This window comes from Columba livia, chromosome 12 (genome assembly GCF_036013475.1).
Source record: "Columba livia isolate bColLiv1 breed racing homer chromosome 12, bColLiv1.pat.W.v2, whole genome shotgun sequence".
In the NCBI taxonomy this organism is placed as follows: Eukaryota; Metazoa; Chordata; class Aves; order Columbiformes; family Columbidae; genus Columba; species Columba livia.
Window position 1 is genome coordinate 6,565,141 of NC_088613.1, and position 22,763 is coordinate 6,587,903.

Genomic DNA, 22,763 nt, shown 5'->3' on the forward strand with positions numbered 1-22,763 from the left:
TGCCGGGTGCTGTGCGTGGGGTGCTCGGGGGGCTGTGCTGCAGCCCGCCCGGGCTGCTGGGGGGACATGGCCCTGCGTGTGGGGACAGCACCAGCGCATGCCGCTCCCCAGAGCTGGGGCAAACCTGGAGGGTCATGGTGTTCACACCGTGCCAAGGCGTGTGCCAGGGGCCAGGAGCTCAGTCAGCCCTGAAGTAGGATCAGAATAACCCTCCCACCCTGTTTACCAATAAATAGGGCGGTTTTGTGCAGCTGGTGGGGTGATGGCTGCAATAAATGCCACAGCCATCAGCTTGTTCTACAGAAAACAAGAATTGCTTCTGTGCCCCTTATCTTTGTGCCTTGGGGGCATGGAAGCCCCAGGATGCAGGGAGGCGAGGGGAGGGAGGTTTGGCCCTGCAAAACAGTCAGGATTTTCCTTGTTTTGCCCCAGGCCTTGCTTGGCTAGAGGTTGGGGTGCCTGTCCCTGCAGATGCTGTGGATCTTTCGACACCATTTTTCCTTGCATGGGTTCCTCCTCAAGTTTTGAGTTTAAACACATGCAAAGCGACAATCACCCCAGGCCCCTGGTGGCCCCACGCTCTGCTTTCTGCATGGAGGGAACCAGCCTGGCCCGCTGCGGCTCGTTCCTACCTCAGCTGCCCCCCCAAAAGGTGACAAACCCGTCCCCCGGGTTCCCACCCCGACCCGCCGGATTTCTCTCAATGGCCTCGCTCCCGCGTGGGAAAGTGGTGCCGCAGTCACGCCCCCTGGCTGACCACGCCCCTCTTCGGGCGCGGCCTGGCACCGCCCCCTTCGTGACGCCATCAGCGAGCGCCGGGGGGCGGCGGGCGCCCCTGGCGGCGGGACGGGTGGCGATGGCGGCCGGCTCGGTGTGGAAGGGGCTGGTGGGGCTCGGCCTGTTCGCGCTGGCACACGCGGCCTTCTCGGCGGCGCAGCGTGAGTGGGCGGGCGGGGGGGCCCGGGCCGGCGCCGCTGCCTGAAGGGGGGTCGTGGAGCGGGGAGGCCCGGCAGGCCCAGTCACCGCCGCCGGAGGAGCTCCCGGGGCGGGGGCCGGGCCGCGGCGGCATCACCGGCACCAGCCCTGGGGCGGCCTTGCCCTTGCGGAGCGGGAGGCTCGGCGCGGGCGGCGCCGCAGCCCGGGATGGACGGGCGGACGAGGCCGCCGGGTCGCGGGTTCGCTCCCCGCCTGCGCCGTTGTCGCCGCCGTTCCCCGGCTGCCCGGGCCGGACCGGCCGTGGCTGCGGGAGCGGGTCCCGGCGCGGCGCGACCGACACGTCCCTGCAGGGAAACGCCGGGGGGTTGTGTCGCTCCTGCGTTTGTTCGCTTGTGCGGAGGGTTTGATGCGTGTGTGTGTTTCTGTTTTGTAGATCGTTCTTACATGAGGTTAACAGAAAAGGAGGATGAAACGTTGCCCATAGATGTAAGTTTAACTTTTTGCAAAGTTCGAAAGGTTTAATGCTGTGTGGATATTTTAGTCTCAGTTGCTTTTGGTTTTTGGCTTTTATTTTTCCTTTTTTATTTTGCTTTTTTAACGCTCTAAGCAAGAATAAAGGGTGAAGTAGGTTTTGAATTGCACTTTCATTTGAGCTCCTTCTGTCAAAAAGAACCATGTTTTCTATCGCGACTTCCTGTGGTGTGTTACATCTGTCAGAGGGAACAAACCCCATGTCCAGCCCTCCCTCTCCTTCTTTAGAGCTACTCTGAAGGACCTTGTCCAGGAATCCCCTGAATATAGCTCAGAGAGCTTTTGCATTCACCTCCTCCATTGCAGCATAAACATCCTCCTCCCTCTGGCTTTTGTTGGCTGACATTTGTTTATCCAGTCCGGCTGCGTGCCCATTTGATCCCAGCACGACCTGCTTCAGGAGGGCTTTTCTTTTATTTGTTCTACTTGCTTGGGTTTTAAATTCCACTTCAATTATTATTTGTTCCATTTCTGCTTGATCGGGAAGGGAAGGAGATCAAATACCCGTGACGACCAGGCATGGCGTTCGGACCGAGCTGCAGCTGCCACTGCTGCACAGCGTGTGCTGGCAGCCAGCTCGTTTCTCAGAGGGAGAATTAGATCCTTAAGTGCACAAGAACACGGTGTTTTGTTCTAAGGATGTTGCTGAGGAGCCATGTGAATCAATTCAGTTTATGCAACACAGACCGATGTTGGGCAGCTGAAGCTCTTCTCAGCTCTGCCACCATTCTGCTGTGCTAAATAGGCGGGGTATTTAATCTTCCTGTGCCTCAGTTTCCCTGCTGTTGAATTGCCCACATCTGTGAAGCATTTAGTGAATGAAAAGCGCAAGAGACACTGTTTGAGAGGCGATATTTTTAAAAAATATTAAGAATATTCAGTAATGTGTATGTTGCATTGTGCTTCCCTCTGTTACAGATAGTTCTTCAGACTCTGTTAGCCTTTGCGGTTACCTGCTATGGGATAGTACATATCGCAGGAGAGTTTAGAGACATGGATGCCACTTCAGAACTAAAAAATAAGTATGTTTTATTTCTTTTCATAAACGTTTATCTGCTACTCTTTCTACAAACTGAGCACATCTCCGGGGTAGCTCGTTCTTTAGCTCGTGTCTTTGTAAATGTGTGTTGTAGACAGTGACTCTGAGAGGAACAGTCACACCTGGGAAAGCCAGCAATGTCTTGAATTTCAGAGAAAGATAGATAACTGGAACAAATTAGATAAGTGTCTTTCTTTTCCTTGTCTGTAGAGAGTTGGTGGAGGAATGAGATGTCTCTGTGAGTTCCGTGGTCCCAAACTGCTGTTGTGAGATGGTCTCACAGACAATAGGGAAGTACGTGGGGCTCACCACCCTCTGTTTCCTATTGCTTCTTTACAAGAGTCTGAATTATTTGAATATTCAGGACAGAATATCTGAAAGATTTTAATAAAATAAGGGATTTTGAATTGAGATTTTGAAAATGAGATGAGGTTGGATGGGCAGACACGGCTTCTCCAGCCATTCCCCAAAACGCAGGGGAGTATGAGAAGTGAACAAGTTGATGCTGTTATATTTCATAGCATTTACCTAAACTCCTGAGCACCAGGCACAGAAAGGCACAGAAAGCTGACAGTAGACAGCACCAAGGCATTAACACAAGTGACAGCTGAACCACGACTGGCATGTCGGGTAGGGGTGCGTGCAGTGACCCCCGGGCCTGCCCCTGAGTGAGGTTTGGCTGGGGGGTGGAAGCCTCAGCCTGGTGAACAGTCAATATTTTTAACGCTTGGCTTTATATTTCCTCCATATTTTAGTTTAGGAAGAGTTTTGGAGTCAAAAATTGTATTTCCGTGTCTGTAAAAGTTGCTGTACCCTAGACTGACTCTTCTAAACTGTTCTCAAGCAGTATTAATGTTGACTTTTTACATTTATTTTGAAGGACGTTTGACACGTTAAGGAACCATCCGTCTTTTTATGTATTTAATCATCGTGGTAGAGTATTGTTCCAGTCCCCAGACACAGTGAATTCTTCTTCAAACCAAGATGCTTTGTCATCCAGCTCGTCACTGAAATTCCGAAAACTTGAACCTCTGCGCCGCTAAGACTTTTACAGATTATAATAATAATCCAGGACACTGAGATGTAATATTGAAGTGGGGGATGTAAACACTTTTTTAATTTCTGGAGCAGTATTTATATTGATCTTCCAGACTTTATAAAGTATATATATATATATATATAAACTAAGGACCTTCTTTGTACACTGTTAATGAAAATGAATTGTGAATTGGCAACGCAGTGTAAATTATTCTACAGTTATGCTGTGAAACACATCTTCAAATTTTCATATATTAAAACAAGTTGCAGCTGACTTCAGTTAAAACAAAAAGCAAGCTAGTTTTTACTGCAGTTAACGTTCTTTGACAAGAGGGAATGTTTGAGTGCTATTTATTTTCTCAGTTTGCTTGCACAACAGTTTGTGGAACTCCTTCAGAAATACTGTGTGCACTGCATCACTTAACAGCAGAAAAAGGGGCAGCGTCTCCTGTTCTAGAACACTGCAGGTTTTAGGCACAGGAAGGCACAAAGGTTGCTTTCATTTTTTTACAGTGCTGAAAAATAGTTGTGTGAAGGGTTTTGTTTTGATTTTTTTCTTCTACGTTTTCGTTATCACGTTAGTTCCCCGTTGCCCTCCTTTGTTTAAATGTAAACTGTCCTCTCTTGGCCCAGGTTGTGGTGCATGTGGTGGGAGGCAGCTCACGTCTGATCACATAGATAATGTACCCCGCTCAGCTCCTTCACCCACTGTATTTCAGTTCTCTTTGGTTGTGAATACAGGAATGTTCATCAGGTGACTGGGCACTGTGGTGGTACCTCCAAATGGCACCAGATACAACTTCCTGAGTCATCTCCTATGAGAAGTATTTGAGTGTCAGTAAGAAATACCTGTTCTGTCCGTGGTCCAGGGCCCAGGTGCAGCAGCCAGGTCTGCTTGCTGGCACTGGGGCAGTGCAGGTTGTCACCCGGGTGCGGTACAACCACCCCCTTTTCTGCCAACACAGCCTTTCAGTTTGATTTCTTCTTTGTCAGCTGAGCCCTCAGCTGATTCAAGATTTCTGTCTTGATTTCATGTATTGGGACAGATGATACAGTCCTTAACTCTCACTGACGTCTGAATTCTGATCTCCCCTTAGGGGCTGAGTGGATGCTAAAATTTCTCTCGCTCTGGCATTTCACCTGCCTGCCATAGCAAAGGGGGTAGTTTGAGATACTGGTGGGGCCAACTAGAATTTTCCCTGATCTGAAGATGTCTCACGGCTGCCATGGAAATACAGCCTTTTGTCCTAGCACCTGTTCTGTTTGTTTGTTTGTTTGTTTAAACTGCAAAGAACTGTCAAAGGCAAAAAGCTTAGCAAAAATACTGTGTAAACCGAAGCCTCTTTTTCTAGCTCTGCCCGTCCTATGGAGTGGGTGCCCCAGTGCTAGAGCAATATCCGTAGCTGCTGCTCCACAATCACTCCTAAGTGTCTGGGTTTGGTTGGAAAGGGTTACTCTGCCAGCTGAAAGCGCCTGAGCTGCCGGATTACTTCCTAAAGTGTCCTGGTTCCCCCCTAGCTGGTGTGACAAATCAGCTCACGCCAGCTGCTGCCACCAAAGGCCTCAAAAATAGCAAGTATCAGGTCAGCTCCGCTGCAGACAGAGCTGGTTCCCTGCAGAACAGAGGATGCAGCTGAACATCCGCCAGCTGAACTTGCGAGGCACAGGACAGAACGGGGGGAGGCAGAAGGTCGGCAACACCGCTCCAGGCTGACCCTGTGGTGTGGTTGGTGGCGAGGGTCTCTTAGAGCGGGGCTGCTCACCCCTCATGGCTAAGAAGCCCCATTTGTGCTACCCTAAGGCTACGTGGACCTTCCCGAGGCAGAAGGTGCTGCTGTGGGACAGGGTGAGCGGAGAACGTCGCCCGCTGCTCCAAGCGGGTCCTGCTGTATAAACACCTTGTTGGCTGCCTCGGGTCTTCTCGTGACAAGTAGCCTTACTCTTCAGCAGCAATGGTTATATCAAAAAGCTGTACAACTTATTTTTTCTTATTGATCTCGCAATGTCCAATAAACATTGATATCCTTGAAGTGTTTGGGAGTTTATTTCTGACCACCCTGGAGCCTGCTGCAGCAAATCCCTGATGACTGAGTATTTACAAGTGACTGCTTGGTATCGACAAGAAGTGATCTTGCCTTAATTACAGCAGTTCTGTGAGAAGGTGCGTGCCTGGCCTGGTCTTCACGATTGTGAGATAAGATCAGAATCAAAATAGCATGCTCCAAGTAGCTAAGCAAAAAGTTTAGGATGGAAAAATTACTAGCCTGGGGGTCTGCCTGCCTTTGAGATTCCTGGTCAACATATCTGGCTGCTCTATTTTCTTGTCTTCTGTTTAACCACAGTAAAGGCTTTTGTACCATGTGTTGATCCCCCGCCAGCCCCCGGGTCTGGTGTTGCAATAGCTGCTGGGGAAACGCTCGGTCTGCTTGTGGCGCTGCAGGAAGATAGTTAAGATCTTGGACTCGAGCAAGAGTCACCTCTTACGCCCTGTTCTGCTTTTCTGTTGGGGGCGGATGAAGAGTCAGCAAAGAACTGGAGGAGTTTGCTTAACTCCAGCATCTGTCGTGATTGCAGCAGCGAGCAGCAGGCTCGCCCTTCGGCTGCCTGTAGCACTGAACAGGAAGGCGTAAAGCAAACAATAATCTGTGTTTTAAGGAAGGGGCACCTTAACCAGCTCCCAAAGCTACCTCGTGCTTACCTTGCAATGTGCCCGCATCGCAGGTGAGCTTCCCTTCTTCAAAAGTTGTGCCAAGAGCTTCCTGGATTAGAGCAAAGAGCCCCCAGCGTGCATTTGCTGCCACCAACACCTTGAATCGCTTTGGCTACAGGATGTGATGTTTCTACCATGTTAAATACTAAAAAAAAAAGAAAAGCTGATAATTTGTGTTTGTTGCTGGCACAGCAAATTTAATCTGTATTAATTTTGCTGGGTTTTTTTCTACACTTCCTCACCAGACAGTGAGAGTTCAGTGGGGAGTTTCTGTTTGTTTGAAGCTGTTGGCGGGGGTCAGGAATCATTTAGACCGTCACAAGGTGAGGACACAGCGACCGTGGTTTGTGTTGGAGACAGTTCAGTGCTGCTGGGCTGGAAGCGCACCTGGCAGAAATCTCGTTTTCCTGGAGAGCTCAGCAGGGGCTGCCCCGTAGCATCGCTTGAGAAGTAACTCCAGCTCACACGTGTCCGACAGCGGCAGAGGGGCTCTGTGCCGCCCCCCGTGCTGGAGCCATCGCTGAGGTGCTGGGAAGCCGAGTGCGGCTGGGGGACCAGTATGGGATGAGGCCAATGTGCCCAGTATTCCCAGCTCAGCGGGATTAAAGCTTTCTGGAGAAAGCTGGTGGCTAATGGCTGCTTCCCGGATCTGTGCAGCACCAACACAGCACCGTCCCTGGAGACAGCAGGGAATGGCAATTACTTTCTGCTCTAAAATGGTTTTTGGCTTCCTTATCACTCACTTCCCATGCTTCAGGTTCTCTCACTCTTCCCTGCGCTGTGGCAGAGCTGCGCTTCTCCATCTCCAGAACCTACAGCGAGGACATACTCCAGTATGGGAACATACTCCAGATGGATCCAGCACCTCCCACTCCAAGAGCAGCACCGTTACTGCTCCTTTTTGGGGGTCACCTGCACCAAAAGGCAGCAAATTTCCCCCAGACGACTGGGGAAGGCTGAGGCTCACCCCGCAGCACCCAGGGGTCGCGGTGCTGCCCCGAGCTCCCCCATCACGCACCCCCAGCTCACTCTGCGGTCCCCAGCAGCGCCTGTGCCGGGCTGGCAGGCTGCCTGCGCGGAGGGGAAGGGCAAGGAAAGGCCATTTTGAATGTTAAACAAGCAGAAAACAAAAACTTGGTACCAGCTTTTCCACTAGCAGTGAAGGTAAAACATTCCTTTCAATCGGCCTTGAGGTTCACCTTGAAGCTGTAATCACCTGGCGGAGCACCACGGCGGAAATAAATCTGGTATCCCGGCAGGTAAAAAGCCTTTTAATCAGCCCCAGGTTGGTCTCAGTGATAGAATGTCATTTCAAACCACTTCGGACTGCAACAAAACCTACATCCTTAAAATGGCAGCTGATTAATTTTCCTGTCCTGCCAACTTAATCCTTTTTCCAGCCAAGAAAGGCAAACGGGAGTTCACGAGGCAGCAGGAGCCTGGCAGCGCCAGCAGGAACACAAGCCCCAGGGCTCTCTGGCGGGAGCCCAGGCCGTGCGGTGTCAGGGCTTACCGGGCCCTTCTAAAAGGAAATGGGAGAAAGAAATATAAAAATTAAAAAATGGTAACATTTGGATTGTCAAACCAAAAGCTCATCCTATGGTAGTGGTCCCGGGGAACCCACAGACCTACACACAGATAGACGTGGCTATTTGCTCCCAGTTCCTACCCCGAGCGGAGCAGCCGGCACTGGCAGTGCCCTCCCTGCCCGCACCAGCGCTGGCTGAACCGGTTCCCTGGGGACAAGGGGGCGGCACAAGGACTTCACTCGGGATTATAAAATAATTTAAAAAAACAAAATAAAAGGAAAGAAAAAATGGTCCCTCCTCCCCTCAAGTTGTTTCTGCTGTACATTTAGAGCAGTTCGGGGCCAGCATCGATGTCCTCCGAGCCCCTGGCTGCCCCGGCATCCCATTCCCGGGAAGTCTCTGTGGCAACGCAGGAACAGTGCCTGGTGTGCACAGTAAATGCTGAAGCAGCAATTTACCCCCCTGTCCTGGCTGCAGAAGTACAAAAAACAAGATAATTGCGTCAAAAAGCAGTTTTGGAGGAGCTTGTTCAGCAGGCACTCCAAAGAGCAGCTCACTTCCCCATATCCACACAAAGCTGTTGCTCCCCACAATATGACCAGAGCCTCCAAGGCACCCACAGCCCTGTGCCAAATAATCCTCCCTGTATCTCCAAAACCGCTGCGCCGCATCTGGTTTGCACCCCCCCACCATATACAGACCTCTGCCCAGGGCTGGCTAATAAACCCCAGGTCTGCTGCAAGTCCAGCCATGCTTGGGCTGGCCAGGGCTGCCAGGAGAGGACAACGTCTGACAGGGACGGGCTGGGCCCTCCCCACCTGGCACGATGCGGACGGCGCTCAGGGCTGTGCACGGCACACACCGCGCGCTCGAGCAGGAACTGCAGAGCTTGAAAGGGCCAGAAACGCAGCTCAGCCCCCCCGCGCTCTGGGGAGCGCAGCAACGGGATGCTCGGCAGACATCGGCTAACGCACAAGCTCGGGCAGAATGGAAGGAGAGCGGGGAGTCACGCCAGAGGCGGTTCAGGAGCGGAGCAGACGTCCGGCACCGCGACACCCGCTCGCAAGGCACCGACTCCGGCCAAACGCTGAGCACACATGGTGGCCTCCCCAAAAACTCCGTCTTGGTGCAGCTTTCTGACTTCTGAGGAGCTCCCTATCCACACGTCTGTGCCGGAGGATGAACAGGACAAGGCTTTCATTGGTATTTTCAACCTCTGGCTGTTTTTTTTTCCAATCATAACAAGAGCAGCCCCTCTTATTTTCGTGCTTTCACAGCCCCTTCTCACCTCCACAGAGCAGGCATGCGGAGCCCAGGGGTGCATGCAGACCCTGCGAAGCAGAACCTGCTCTGTACACCTGCAGGAACACAGGATTTGACCATCAGACAGACAAGGGACATCTTTCGGTCGCCCCGCGAGGTCAGAGCCACCTCGGGGTCCTGTTGCGTGCACTTCTGGAATGAGCCATCCTTCAACCAGCCGCGGCTCAGCCTATTATCCAGTGTTTCCCATCACAGCCCAGGCCGTGACTCACCAAAACACGTCTTTCCCCAGGGGAACTCGGGGCCGGTCGGTTCCCAGCAGTCGGTGTCGCCCCATTTCACCCAGCAGTGGTGGCCGCTTGGTGAGCAGCCTTCCCCGTGCCCGGCCCCGCACCGCACCGCACCCGCGCTCTAACCACGCTCCCGCGGCAGGATTTGCTGGATGTGCTGCGCTTGAAACAGCCTCTCCCAGAGCTCACCAGTCCCCCACCGCCGCCTCTCCCGCTGCCCACTGTGCAGAGCGGTTTCCGTGCCCCGGCTGCTCCTGTGCAGAGGGGGGAGCGCTGAAGCCAGCGATGCCAATGGAATTTAGAAAGAAGAAAAGGAAGAAAAGGCATCAGAGCAGCTCAGGTCAGAAGCCAGAACTTGACTTTATAAAGCAGAGCCAGTACCACCACAAGCACCTACAGGCTCGGGCAACTTCTCCTGCCTCCCTCTTTCCAAGCTCTTGCTTTTTTCCAGCCCCAGAAGCGCGAATCCAGCAAAACGCACCCGCTCCAGCCACCTCTGCGCGTCCCTTCCCCGGCCAGAGCCAGGCTGGGCCCACCGACACAACCACGGTGGGATTTTCAACACCAGGGAAATAATTCGCTGTACAAGACCAAATTAGGGCATGGATTTTGTAATGATCTTTGTTAGCGACACACTATACGACCTTGGGTAAGTCCCTCCATCCATCTTTAAAGACTTTCTCAGAGTAGTGCCACAAAACTTTAATTAGCAGCCCTAAAAGTACTCGAGATAGTTTGTCTCTCTTCCAAAATAACCAACTGCAGATGAATTGGAACAACCTCATTTTCAAATTCTGCAGGCAACCGGGATCCAGGCTGCTCTCAGATCAGTCACTTCAACAACGCAATCAAAGTTAAATGTGCCAGCTGTGCATGAAGGATTTTAATACGCCGCACAGACTGGAAAACAGCTCAAAGAACCAATGTTATTTTTCCATGGCTGGGATGTCACCGTCGAGCAGCTGCATTATAATCATCTGCAATCAGCAAAAAGCCTTTTTTTTTTTTTAAATCACATTTTAGTCTTGGGGAAGAGGGCTCATTTTTATTTCTGTCCTACTTAGGAAAGCACCCTTGAATCCTGAGGCACCCACAACCCAGACACCAGGCAGCCACCACGGCAGCGCAGATTGATCAAAACACCTTCAAGTGTCCACGAGCGAACCCCAAATATACCGACAGGTTCCTAAGCTTGAAATGTTGCGCTCAGACAGCAACTGCTCACACCACTACCACCGCCTCCAGAAACGTGATGTGCATTTCCACAAACCCAGCAACAATTCGGAAAGCAAGCAAGCCCTTCCCCTCCATCCATTACAAAAGGCTGAACCTCTCTTTGATATATTCTACCTATTAAATATTTACAAATCAAATGTAACATGAAAACACGTGCGTACTTTGGAGAAAATGACAAGAAACAGGCTGACCATGCAAACAGAGCTTTGCCTTTCTAACTACCAAAATGCTTTACAGACCTCTCCTCCATGAGGACGCCTTGCAAATAGCTCTGTGCCTCCTGGCAGCTGCTCAGCAGCGGCGAGCGGAGCGCTGGGACACAGCAAATTGCCAGAGGTGCCCAGTGTTTTAAGGGACATTATGCAAGACTGCTTGGATTAGGGGAGTGACAGTGATGGAGGTGACAGCAAGCATATATAAATGCCAAGGATCCAGCTACTTCCACTGCTGCTGGAGCTGATCCAGGACTAGGAAACAGCCGTGAAATTCCCATTGCAGATGTGAACATGAACTTCCCCAAGCTCTCAAAAAAAAAAAATTTCCAGCAAAAATCCAATCGGGGTTTTCCACTCCCACCCCCTTTCCCAGGGCAAATTATTCTTTTGGACTTCACCATAAATTGCTTAAGAGCCCAATCTAAATATCTTTAGAAATATGCAGCTGCTTTGATAGCTTCCCAACTCACAGGAAAGGGTCATTTCATGTTCTTTACGTGGCACCAGCAGTCACCATTCCTGGCAAACCCGCGTGGCTGTCACCTCAGGGCAGCTATGTTCTTCTATGTTCTTCCACCGCGTATGAAAATACCCTCCGGTGAGTTTAGCGTGAGGCCGTACTGACGGTTTAATTCCTTCCTCGGTGCTTTCTTCTTCTGAACTCTGAGTAATCAGCTGCAGAAGCTACCAGAGTTGCACTACCAGCCCTGAGAAGCATCTCACGCGGGCTCTGAAGTGGAACAGATGAATGAGCTTTCCCAGCCCCTGCTCTCGCTCCCTGCTCCAGGACAACAAGGTTCCCAAAAAACACCCACGGGCTTCTAGCCACTACCAAGAGACAGCTGCAAACACCATCAGCGCAGAACGAGAGAAGAAAAACACCGACGCTCAAGCTGGGCCAACAGTCTGCTTTCAAGGACGAAACAACACGCCAGGTTGCAGCTGACCAGGGATGGAGAAAAGCAGACAAGTCCAGCCTTCTTGGTTTAGTCCTCCCTCCCCAAAATGATCACAAGGTTCAAATTTAGAAGTGAAGCTTAACAATTCCTGCAGGCCACAAGACTTTTGCTAAATCCCAAGGCGTTATCCTTCTCCAGTTTCTTCCTTTTCTACTTTAGACAGACTCCAGTTTGTTTTTGCAGATCTGAAAGCAGCAGCTCCTTTTAAATCCAGTGACTAACATCCTTCCTTCAGAGCTCTGCCAAACCTCGTTTCTGCCAGATTTGAAGTGTCTTTGGCCTTGTTTTCAGCTTAACTAGGTTGGATATTCAAGACAAGTGCTCTAGAGTCCATTCCTAAGGGTGTGAGGTCGCTGTGTCGCTGGTATGAAACGCTGTTGTTTAGCATTGTTTTTGTTAGCCAATACATTTCCACTTGTATTTTTCCATCAGAAGCTTCTTAGTAAATATTAAATAAGAGAACAAAAGGAAGCAAGCTCAACACCCTACACTGCTGCCCTTTTAGCCAGCCAGAGGCCGAACCTGGAGAAAATTACCAGAAGAAAAACAGAAAAAAATAAAATAGGGTTAGAGTGTTTTTTTATAGCTTCCTGTTACGGGAGATACCACCGTAAAGTCAGGCATAGTGCAGTCACAGCCTCTGCTGCTTTTATTTTGGAAGATGACAATTGCTTTCTAATGCTGGTTAAACCCGGGCAAGAATACACTCGCCCATCATAAAAGCGCTGTGTGCACAAACTGCGAACAGCAGCGCCAGACACACACCTGCCATCCCCACCAGAGCAGGACGCGGGGCCACGGGCCCGTTTTAGGAACATTCCTTGGTGTTTACAAGGGAAAAAAACCCAAAGAGTAAAGAGGATGCCCCGTTAAGACATGTCCAGGAAACGGGAAGAGGCAGAAGGGGTTCAGGTATCCAAAGTACCACACAGCTCTGCTACCCAGGGCAGAAAGATAAGCGCTTCATTTGTTAATTCAGATTGTGAAAAAATGCTCCTTACAGGAACCACAGCAAGCCATGTTTTTCCCCTCAACTTCTAACATCCCAATTTAACTGTGCTGCATCATTTCAACCTTAGATAAGGCCTCAGAAACATAAGCTGGAGCGAAGCACAGCCAGCGTTCCGGATTCCACGCACAGGGGTTTCCGGACCCGCGCTGTCTCCGCGCGCTGCCCAGGCGCAGTCCCGCCGTGCGGAGCCTCCTCCGGCGCAGAGAACAGACGGTAACGCTCTCGGTGACGCTCTCGGTGACGCAGCCGCTGCTGCTGGGCTCAGTCTCTGCCGATAAGGGGAGGTTGGGCCCCAGCGCGACACTCCAGGCTGTCCCAGTTGCACCCAAAGCGAAGCGTGACATTCAAAACCTCCCGCTGCGTGTGCTCCGTGCAGGTTCCACCTGCATCCAGCGTGGCTGTTTGTCTCACGAGTTATCTCCGTTAAGATTCTCCTTAACAGTCGCAGAGCGTTTACTGTTTCTGGAGGAAGCAACGTACATCTTGTGCTGTTTGGGACGCAGGGCTGTGCGCTCTTAGCTGGGTTATTGTCGCTCCTTGTTCTTCACCTCCTCAGTGACGGGACCTGCCAAGATGGTACATGTTCCGTTCTACGAAGACCCAAGTCTAGGTCCCCTCTGATATTCTAATCCAAAGTCAGTTTATTCAGATAAAATAACAGTGATGGAAAATTCTCACTGCTTGAACTTGGCCTATTTTGACTTTCCTGTGCATTTTCTGAGGTCTAAGATTCCAAAAGCGAATGAAAGTCACCAGGTTCCTGTAGCTCATTTGGCAGCCAACCACATCACATCAAAGGATTGGGTTTACACACTAACAAGGTCACTAGTTAAAAACTCAGCCCCTGCTCAGACACATTATGATCAAGTCACTGCCTCTGGAACCAGGAAAGAAAATTAAATAATCACTAACTAGATAGAACTGTCTCCTCTTACCACCTGCAACTTCAGAGATAGCATATTACATACAATTGATGCATGCAACCAGGCCATTTTAAAACATGGTACGCACAACGTATCTGACCTTCTGTAAATAATTTCCCTTTTAAGGGTACAATACTAGGCATGGAAGGTCCATCATGGTGACATACAGCTTCATGTAACAATTTTGAAGGAGTGGATCCCCCTTTCGTATCATTCCAAGGTATTTCTGGATTTTAAATGCTCAACCATACATTTACAGTAATGCCCTTCCCCATGCCAATTCATTCATTTAATACTGTGACAGAGATTTGCTGTTGCTGGATTTTGTTTCCTTCTTGAATTTCACTGGTGTAATTCCAATGGTCAAACTGCATCTTCCAGAAAGACAAGGCCACTGCTTCAGGGCAGATGGAAAAGATGTCTCACAGGCTGGCTAGTACTAAAAATACCAGTAGGGACAGAGAAGTACAGGATCATCAGCTAAAATATGATTCCCTGCCTCTTACGTGTTGGCTGGTGAACCAGAATCACCAGGATATTTGCAGTACGAGGTAAAGAGCTAGTTAACACGAGCACAACTTCAACCTGTTTTCAGAAGAAAGCTGTTAGAGGATCAGAGGATGTTACGTGTGAACACCTGAAAATATACAGTTATTAGAAGAGCCGCTTGCTAATGGCACATTATTAGTACTGCTTTAAAGGAAAAAAAATTACATGTAGGTGCTTCAGTCTTCTTCGTATGTTTTGTGACATATAAAATTACCTTCGGACAAAATAGAGTAAGAGGAACAGAGAACAGGATACCAGCTCAGGTAACCAAGGGTTTGGTAAATTGGAACTTCGTGGCTTTAATACTGAGTAAAAATGTGCACCCCACGCAGGCTGAGCTGAGGGATGGGGCAGGTGCTCCAGGGTACAAGCACATTCTGCAACTAGCACCACAAGCTGTGTTTGAGGCTGTGCAGATCGGGTGCTGCTGCAGTACAGCTCCACTACTCACTGGTTTTACAAAAACATGAACAGTCTGTTGGTAACAGACAACTGGAGGCACTCAGTGCTGCCCGCTACAGACTCCTCAGATTAGCACTTATTAAAAATTAATAAAATGGTTTATTTTATATATACATATGTTCCAAAAAAATTTATACAGTTAAAATATCAAATTAGTGATCTGGTAACAATACTGTTCAAAATAATCTCTTTTGTATGAACATTAAAATACACGTTTTTAAAAGCGTTTCCTTTTAGTGCTTCCAAAGCACAGCGTGTGCCAAGGCCACCTGAAGAATCTCCGTCCTCCTCACAGGATGAAAGAGAACTGAAGTCGGGGACCTGGGAAGCCTCAGGTGCACTTTCATAATGTCTGCAGACAAAACAGAAGAGAGTCTGAGGTAGATTGTTTAGTGACCATCGGGTGGTAACAGTCACAGGGCTGTCTTTAGCTTTCATTAACACAATAGCAGTTTCTTTACTCTCAATCTACACTGAATCTCAAGTTTAAAGGCATGGCTAGCAGTTCTCGGGAACAAGACCCTTGTCTCTGTGGTGGCCACATGCAATTTTACCAGTGCAGGTGTTTCTGGGAGGTTTTTTTTATTTTTGGGAACACACGGGCTCTCTCCACGATGCAGACAGTGTGTGCATTTGACAGTGCCCCATTTTAGTGCAACCTGCTGCCTATAGCACGTAAATGTCTAACGACAGCGTTCAACTGAGTAAATTCTCATCACCTGCAGGAGGGGCAGCAATGCTTATTTTCTTCAGCCTGTTGAGCAAATAGCACCCTCCACAGGAAAAAAGCCACACCTTTCATAGCAAATCCTTAAGGTTATAGCCCAGCTTCTGCCGATAGAGGTTCTTAAAGTTAAAGCTCCACTGCTTCTTCTCAGACTGTGACAGTAAAATCACTTGGCTGCCAAGATGGTGAGGGCAGCAGCTACGTCCTCTTCCACTCTTCTGCGGCACAGCAAACTCATTCCTGGTCCGTATTCGTCTGGCCGGTACATTATTATCTACTGTTGACATGATTAACTCTGTTGGGTAGGCTGTTGAACTCTAGTTCCTCTAGTATTCTCTCTAAGTGTTGTATTAAGACTCGTTTTTTAAACCTACGGAAGAGAGACAGAGCACAACGTCATTTCTTTCTTCCAAAAATACACTCCCACAACTCAAAATTATTCAGCCATGACAAATCACAACACCAGTGCCCTCTGTTTCCAGTATGGAAGAGCTTGCTTTATTTCTAGCATAAGAATGACCAGAAAATCTAGTACAGCCACCTTTCCCCAACCCACCCAAATTTTGGGTTGGCCTTCAATAATGACCTGTCTTTCTATATTACATTTAAACTCCATAAAAAGATAATGGTAGTTTGTTTGACCACCAAACCAACTATAATAATTAAAATAAGTCAAAACGGAAAACAGAAAATACCAGTACTGGAAAATTTTGTGATTTACTATCATAATTCTAAAGTAACATTTATAACTCTGCATCACTTATATCTATACAAACCTTGCTGCTTCCTTGATAGCAAATTCAATGAAATACTTCTGAATTTCCATAGGTCCTTGCACCTCCTCAAGAAGAGAGAAAATTTTTTCATAATCTAAAAAAAAGGAGAAAAAACCCTATATATTAAAAATAAGTCTTGCAAACGCATTTTGAATAAGACTTAACAGCCAAAAGAAAAAACAAAGTCCAGAGTTTCACATTTAATTAGCTTTATGCACAGAGAGGTGACGCAAATAATCTGAATTGATACTGTTGACGTATTCTGCAAGGAGCAGCACAAGGCAAAGTCTACCTGGAGTCATTAGATCATCTGTAACACCTTCGTAGAGCTACAAAGACAAAACCTCTGAAAGGTGCTTTCACAGGGCACCTCTTATAGCAGTTAACCCATCTTTGAGGGCAAACAAGGACACCTGACACTCAGCTTCCTAAATACTGCTGTCAAAACTTCAACTCACCTGCCCAGCACGTAAAAACTTTCATCCTTTTTTTTTGTCCCTCCATTGTTCACATGCAATTAATCAGAAATTATTCAATTCCTCAAAATCTAAAGTTGTACGTGTATTGAAAATAGCTCTTTATTTCAAGGAAAAGTCTTCTCTCTAGCACAGTGTACAAGATACTGATAATAATTAAAAAAACCACAACACACACACAAAACTTACTTCTTCCAGGTTTGCGAACCTCTTTCATCACCTTAATTTTGATATCAGCATTGTTTCCCTCCAACATCGTCGGTGTTATTTTAAATGAATTTGGCACAGATTCGGAAGTAGACTCCATCACTCGTTTTTGGTCATCTCCAGCCACACCATAATTTAGAGGCCCTCGAACAAGTGCGTTGGTATCAGGTTTATGATCCAACCCATCTTCACTTAAACAATTGAATTCAACAGGTAGAGAGTCCAAGTCATTCGGTAACATTTCATCCTCTCCCAAAGCAGCTGGAACCGAAGGAGCCATTTGCACAGGCAAGCCATCAATGTGCTTTTCCAGTGACTGACCATCTTCTGCTTTCTTCTCTCCATTACCATCTTGGACAATACTGTTATTGATATCTACAAATTAAAAAGATGTATCTTACTAGTGCATAACCACAGTATCAAAAAGCCAAACGGAAACAGTTCCGTAACCTTCCTTGTTTGAAGTACCGTGTAGTGATACAACAGTGCTGACCAAATCTCCTTTGATGTGACCAAGGCAATACCTTGGACTGCTACCATCCTGCTTCACTATCATCAAGTCACCGTTTTCTGTATTCCTATTGCAGTGTTATGACTTCTAAATAAACTAATGCTTTCCTTCCTTCCTTCCCCCAATTCCAGCTACCAGAGTTTTCTTCTGACTCCATTTGCTACAATGGGTGTGTGAGAAAAGTAGTATTTGTGGGAAATGAAAACAGAACCATATTTTAACTTTCCTTCCCCACCACAGAATACACAAACGAGAACTAAAAGCTGATCTGAAGTCCTTGCTACCGCCAAAACCATCCTGGTGAAAGGCTTCAGTATTTCTTTTTTCTAAACAGTTCAAAATTATTTTTTATCCCAGACTTCATTAGCTACAGCAGCAGCCTGGTTATCCAGGCCAACAAAAGAAATTCAGTCCTACATAAAGCATATGTACACGGTGATACACCCTTTTGAATCAACTCGCAAAGCACAGAGAGGCTTTTCTTTGGTGTGTTTTTGTTTGTTTTGTTGTTTTACACAGATATTCCCACTTGTGACCACACAGGTTGCTGTACTACAGGTTGTTATACCTTTATTTGCTGGGACACCTTTGAGGTTCAGATACGATGGGGATCCAGAAGCGGATGGTGGCCCTTTCCCACCAACGTGATTTGTCACGACCGGCGGTGACTGTGGCCGTCTCAACAGTGGCGACATGCTGCGCCTTCTCTTCAGTGATGCTGGAGTATTGAGCTCTCCAGGACGCTTAATCTTATTCTGAGGCCCAGCGACAAATTCATCTGCTTCATCTATCATCATACCCTGAAAAGAAAACACATTTAAAACCAAACCAAACCAAAAACATTACAAAATAGAAATTGTTTCATCAATTCATTGATGGATCAAGTCCCTCTGTGTTAAAATTCAGGTAGCTCTCAAAAAACTTCTCAGCTCTCAGAACAGAGATACCTAATGTACACTGTAAGCAGAGACAGACCAGTGCCACTCTGTACATCAGCAGGATTCTTTAGGCGTTTCTCTTGGACCACGTGGAAGACAGCGCTCCTTTCCACACGTGACAGCACAGGTCAGGAACATACAGCAGTTGTGGGAGAGAAACTGTACTAACAAACTATTTCAAGCCATGCTAAACAAAGACACAGCAGACAGCATGGCTCCTCCTACCTTCTTATCCTGTTTAAATGGATTGCCAAATGTATGAAGTCTTTTTGGTTGATCTGGGTCAATCTCTCGAAGGGGTGAAGGCATCATTTTCAGGTATTCCTGGTAATTTCCCATTTGAGCAACAGGAACACTATGAAGGCTGTCTGCAACAGAGCAAGAGATCTAATTTAGTCTTCCTTAAAACTAAGGCAATACAAAGTTCACGCATTTCACTTACAAGTCTTAGCATCTAAGGACTAGAAATCATTATTTCTTTTCACCACAGAGGAAGAGCTGAAGACTACGATTTTGGAAATAAGGCTGGCAAGAGCTGAGCTTAATTAGCAGAAGAAGAATGAAAAATAAGCAAGTTTAATCTCTATGCTAACAACTGCATCTTTACATCACCAGCACCTAACAAGGGTAAAATAAAATAAGCCCCCTCTCTGCTTTAAGCCAATATTGCTATGAAAACCACATCAACTGAACCTCAGTGGATGGGAAAGGTTTCCCATGAAACTTATTTTTAAAATTCAAAGCAAGTTTGACATTTTGCACGACAGAAGGCAAAAATTTGCTTCTTTCCCCTTGAGAGTCAAGAAAATGACACTGACTGACTCAACAACTGATGCAATGGCCCCTTCTGCTCCCACATCTAGGACAGAAAATACTACTTCAGGGAATAACAAGAATAGCTGTACTCTCTCCAAACTCTTAATGAAGAACAGTGGCTCCTTACCTTCATCCTGCCCCAAGATAAACCTGTGCGTTTTCAGAAGATTGGTTCTCATTCTAGTTAGCTGGTCTAGAAGACTGCGACGAGGAATATCATATGCATTTCTGAATGCCTGTGGCTTCAAATCCTAGTTTTATAACAAAACAAATAAGTTTCAGTTAACTCATCAGTTCTCATGCACAGAGAATTCCTTTATGAACTGCAATAATTTTAACTTAAATAGTTAATTAATAGAAAATTATTCTGAAGTAATTTCCGAGCTCTGTAACTGGATACAACAGGCTCAGTGACTGTCTTTTCAACAAGACCTTATTGGGCGTTAGTGCTTTCAGCTCCATTAAGACTAAGCATGTTAATTCCTGGATGAACACCGCTAGCTGTCTTTTGCAGAGACTGTCACTTAAAACAAGGTAATCTTTGTTTACTACCGTGGGGTTTTCAAACTGTGTCCCAAAATCAAGCGCAAAAACTTGCATTTATTCTTCTTACTGTTCATGCCTATGCTGCGCTGAAGGCACTTCCTTCTTCTACACTAAGTCCATATAAAAGTTACCCATTTATAACAGATGAGAACGACTGCTTAATCATACAAGATCACTATGTTGTTTACCTTGTTCAAAAGTCCTATGTGGAAGCCAGCAAATTCCTTTACATTCATTTCCGCCAGTCTCAGTGGAGATTCCCCAGTGATCCCTTGCAGCAGTTGCTTAAAATCCCTACTGTGTACCAAGGAGAGGCCACTGGAGTGGTTTTTCACTTTTATTCCAATTTCTTGTGGAACTTTCTTACCCACTGAACCTATTATCCGTTCCGACTCTATTTTTGTCTAAAATGGAATCACACCATGAGTTAAAGAATCAGCAGGCATTGCAGATTTCCAGTACAAAACACATAGTACATTAACAGAATAAAACCACAAATTTACTTCCCAACTACCTAAACAAATGGGAGAACTACCTACTCGGGGATATACTTGATTACATAGATTAAATCTCAAGAAAGAAATCCTAAAGTGCTAGCATATGGAAAAAATATTTAGCCAGTGCATCTAAATTTATCTGCCAGTAAGACGTCTGTGAACAGCCCTGATTTTGCTGCAGGTCTGCGACTCTTTTGTGTCCCCGAAAAATAATCTTTAAAGGGAAAAAATAAGAAATGGAAGGTGGGATGCCTTAGGTTACTGTAAAGTTGCATCTAAAACAACAGTATTATTTAGATACAGTAACACAATTTCAGATTTTATTTTTAAAACAACCTAAGGTTTGCAGTATATGTTTGCAACAAGAAGTTGTGAAAGAAATTAGCTTCATCAGCAAGTTTCCAAAAACATATTACTTCTGTAATTAGCACAGATTTCTTATTATGGCTACAGATACTTTCACCGTATTAAGCTTTAACTGTATTCAAAGTAAGATTTTCACACACTTGCAATACCTCCAAAAAATCCCAACCGACCATCCCCCACATGACTGCAACCCGCTTCCCCAGATCTCATCCTCTGCGGAGTTTGCTTCATTATCTGTGGGAAACCCTGAATTTAAGGACGGCAGGAACGCAGCAGAACTCTGGAATTGCTCGTCCCTAATGCAGGAGCTTATAATGCATTCAACACATTTACGCTGTTTTACGTGCCGAGAATGTCTGTGAAAACCACAGTAGCCATCTCAAGCCATTCTAAGTCCATATTGCAGATAAATAATGTGAATTTGCATATCATTAAGTTACTGAAATACCACAGGAAGTTTTACGGCTAGATAGATGCTCTGTCATTCAGGGGCTTTTGGAATTTATTTTGTGCATTCTTTAAGGAAGAGGATTTTTTTCTTGGTAATTTTAAAGACTGTGCTGCTTCCCCACTGACTTCCAGATATTAAACTACTGTTGTAAGAACCATTCGTGCTACGGAGGCACAGCTTTCAGACTCCTGAAACGGCAGTCTCGACAAAGAGAAAAAGGTATCTAGGACTATTTCCCACCAGGTCACTCTTAACACATGAAATGGATTTGAGCTGAAGGAAAAAGGATGCTCAGATAGAAAGCTTGAACTATGATTTTGTTCCCTGTGAACAACAACATACACTTTTTTGGGGAACATACACATTGCCAAGGCACGCATGGAAATAAACATGAGACTGAGAGCAATCCTCTGCCTTCAGCTGGGAAGAACAATGGCAAGAGTAGTCATACATCCAATTAGTGATAAACTTCACAGTTTAAAGGTCTAGCAGATACTTCAAATAGAGCTGAAGAGGTCTCCTTTGCACTCCCCTCCACTTACAGAAGGCACAATCTCTGGCTACAGAACCGCTCTGGATTCACCCATATTTGCGGTGGAAATGCTCAATCTTCAATTAGGCTGTACACCCATATGAACTCCCACAGGGATTAACTGCTTTGTAATGAGATTACCACAAACTAAATAGCAACGCACTTCTAATGGCAAAGGTTTTATCAATACTACCTGTTGGCTGAGTTTTTTAAGGTAAGAGATAACACTGTAACTAAGTCCACAATCTAAATTATCTGATATCAGATTTGGAGCTCCCATCATCCTTAGGGCTTTCTTTAATGGCTATAAGGAAAACAAAATACACAATAGTAAGAGAATAAGTCTTTAAAAAAAATTTATAAGATCAATTACAGGAAGCTAAGGCACATAGATTAGTGCTCTAGCTTTTCCACTTTTGGCCACTAAAATTCAAGCCTATTTAGATAACGTATGACATGAGTTTGGCAGTCTAACTAGCTCGCAACGGCCACTTTGCCACATTCCCACGACACCACACAGCGCGGTGCCGCTGGCAATTTCCACTCAAAGGCTCAGTACCAGAATAGCCGGGATGATGCAAGTCCATATTGAGGTGCATTGTCCAAGCTACATGTAAGAGGTGACACGGTGCCTCCCCCCGGCCTTTGTTTGGCCCAGCCAGTTCTCTTAGCATCCGCTTCCCAAGTTCACCCACTTCACCCACATTAGTAAACAGATAAATATGCATTTTCTTTATCAAGTTACAAATACAATGCCAATTTCAGTTTCTCTGAAGAATCTAAAGTACTTTCAATCAAAGCTTATTTAATATTTAACGAACAGAAAACACATTTAGTATCTTAATAAAGTTACTATTAGTCAGTATTACTAGAAATTAATTTCTTAAAAATGCTTGACCTGATCTACATACCTCTGCAAAGCAAAATGTTTGCTACCCAAAACATCATCATAATTAAGTAAACAAAATGTACTAGGAAGAGGTATGATGCACAGGACTCTGGTCACACCAGCCATTATACCCAGCAGGATGGATTGAGAAAAGGAACATACCAGTAAGTAGTAGGGAGGCATTGTTTTTAAGTAGTTGTCAAAAGCCTGTCGCCACTTCAGATTTGGCTTAAGTTTGTGAACCTTAAACAAGTCATCTGCAACAAGGAAAACAACAAAAGGAGGTTTCAATTATATAGTTCCAGACCATCAGTATTATGCAAAGTTCACCGTGCCAAG

At 46.5% G+C, this 22,763-nt stretch overlaps 2 protein-coding genes across 9 annotated transcripts in view; one reads left to right on the top strand and one right to left on the bottom strand.

Moving 5' to 3' along the window:
* The first annotated feature begins 688 nt into the window (after positions 1-688).
* Positions 689-5,574, top strand: MMGT1 (membrane magnesium transporter 1). Its single transcript, XM_065077601.1, has 4 exons — positions 689-938; positions 1,370-1,422; positions 2,386-2,489; positions 3,387-5,574. The coding sequence occupies exons 1-4, from the start codon at positions 704-706 to the stop codon at positions 3,547-3,549; spliced, it is 555 nt and encodes a 184-aa protein (XP_064933673.1). The 5' UTR covers positions 689-703; the 3' UTR covers positions 3,550-5,574.
* A 9,194-nt stretch (positions 5,575-14,768) lies between these two features.
* The window catches only part of LOC102096172 (integrator complex subunit 6-like), a 38,510-nt gene continuing 30,515 nt past the window's right edge, over positions 14,769-22,763 (bottom strand). For 2 of the 8 annotated variants that reach the window (XR_010475641.1, XR_010475638.1), the window contains 10 exons: positions 22,587-22,681; positions 21,729-21,839; positions 19,878-20,093; positions 19,271-19,394; positions 18,553-18,695; positions 17,958-18,189; positions 16,861-17,253; positions 16,196-16,289; positions 15,488-15,789; positions 14,769-15,044 (listed from right to left, as the gene is read on the bottom strand). Coding sequence is in view for 2 of the 8 variants with exons in the window: in XM_065077552.1 (XP_064933624.1) it covers positions 15,690-15,789; positions 16,196-16,289; positions 16,861-17,253; positions 17,958-18,189; positions 18,553-18,695; positions 19,271-19,394; positions 19,878-20,093; positions 21,729-21,839; positions 22,587-22,681 (1,508 nt within the window). In the remaining 6 variants the exon portion in view is untranslated. Of the gene's footprint in view, positions 15,790-16,195; positions 16,290-16,860; positions 17,254-17,957; positions 18,190-18,552; positions 18,696-19,270; positions 19,395-19,877; positions 20,094-21,728; positions 21,840-22,586; positions 22,682-22,763 lie in introns of those variants that run through there. The other 6 variants (XR_010475640.1, XR_010475637.1, XR_010475639.1 and 3 more) reach the window with 4 other exon arrangements.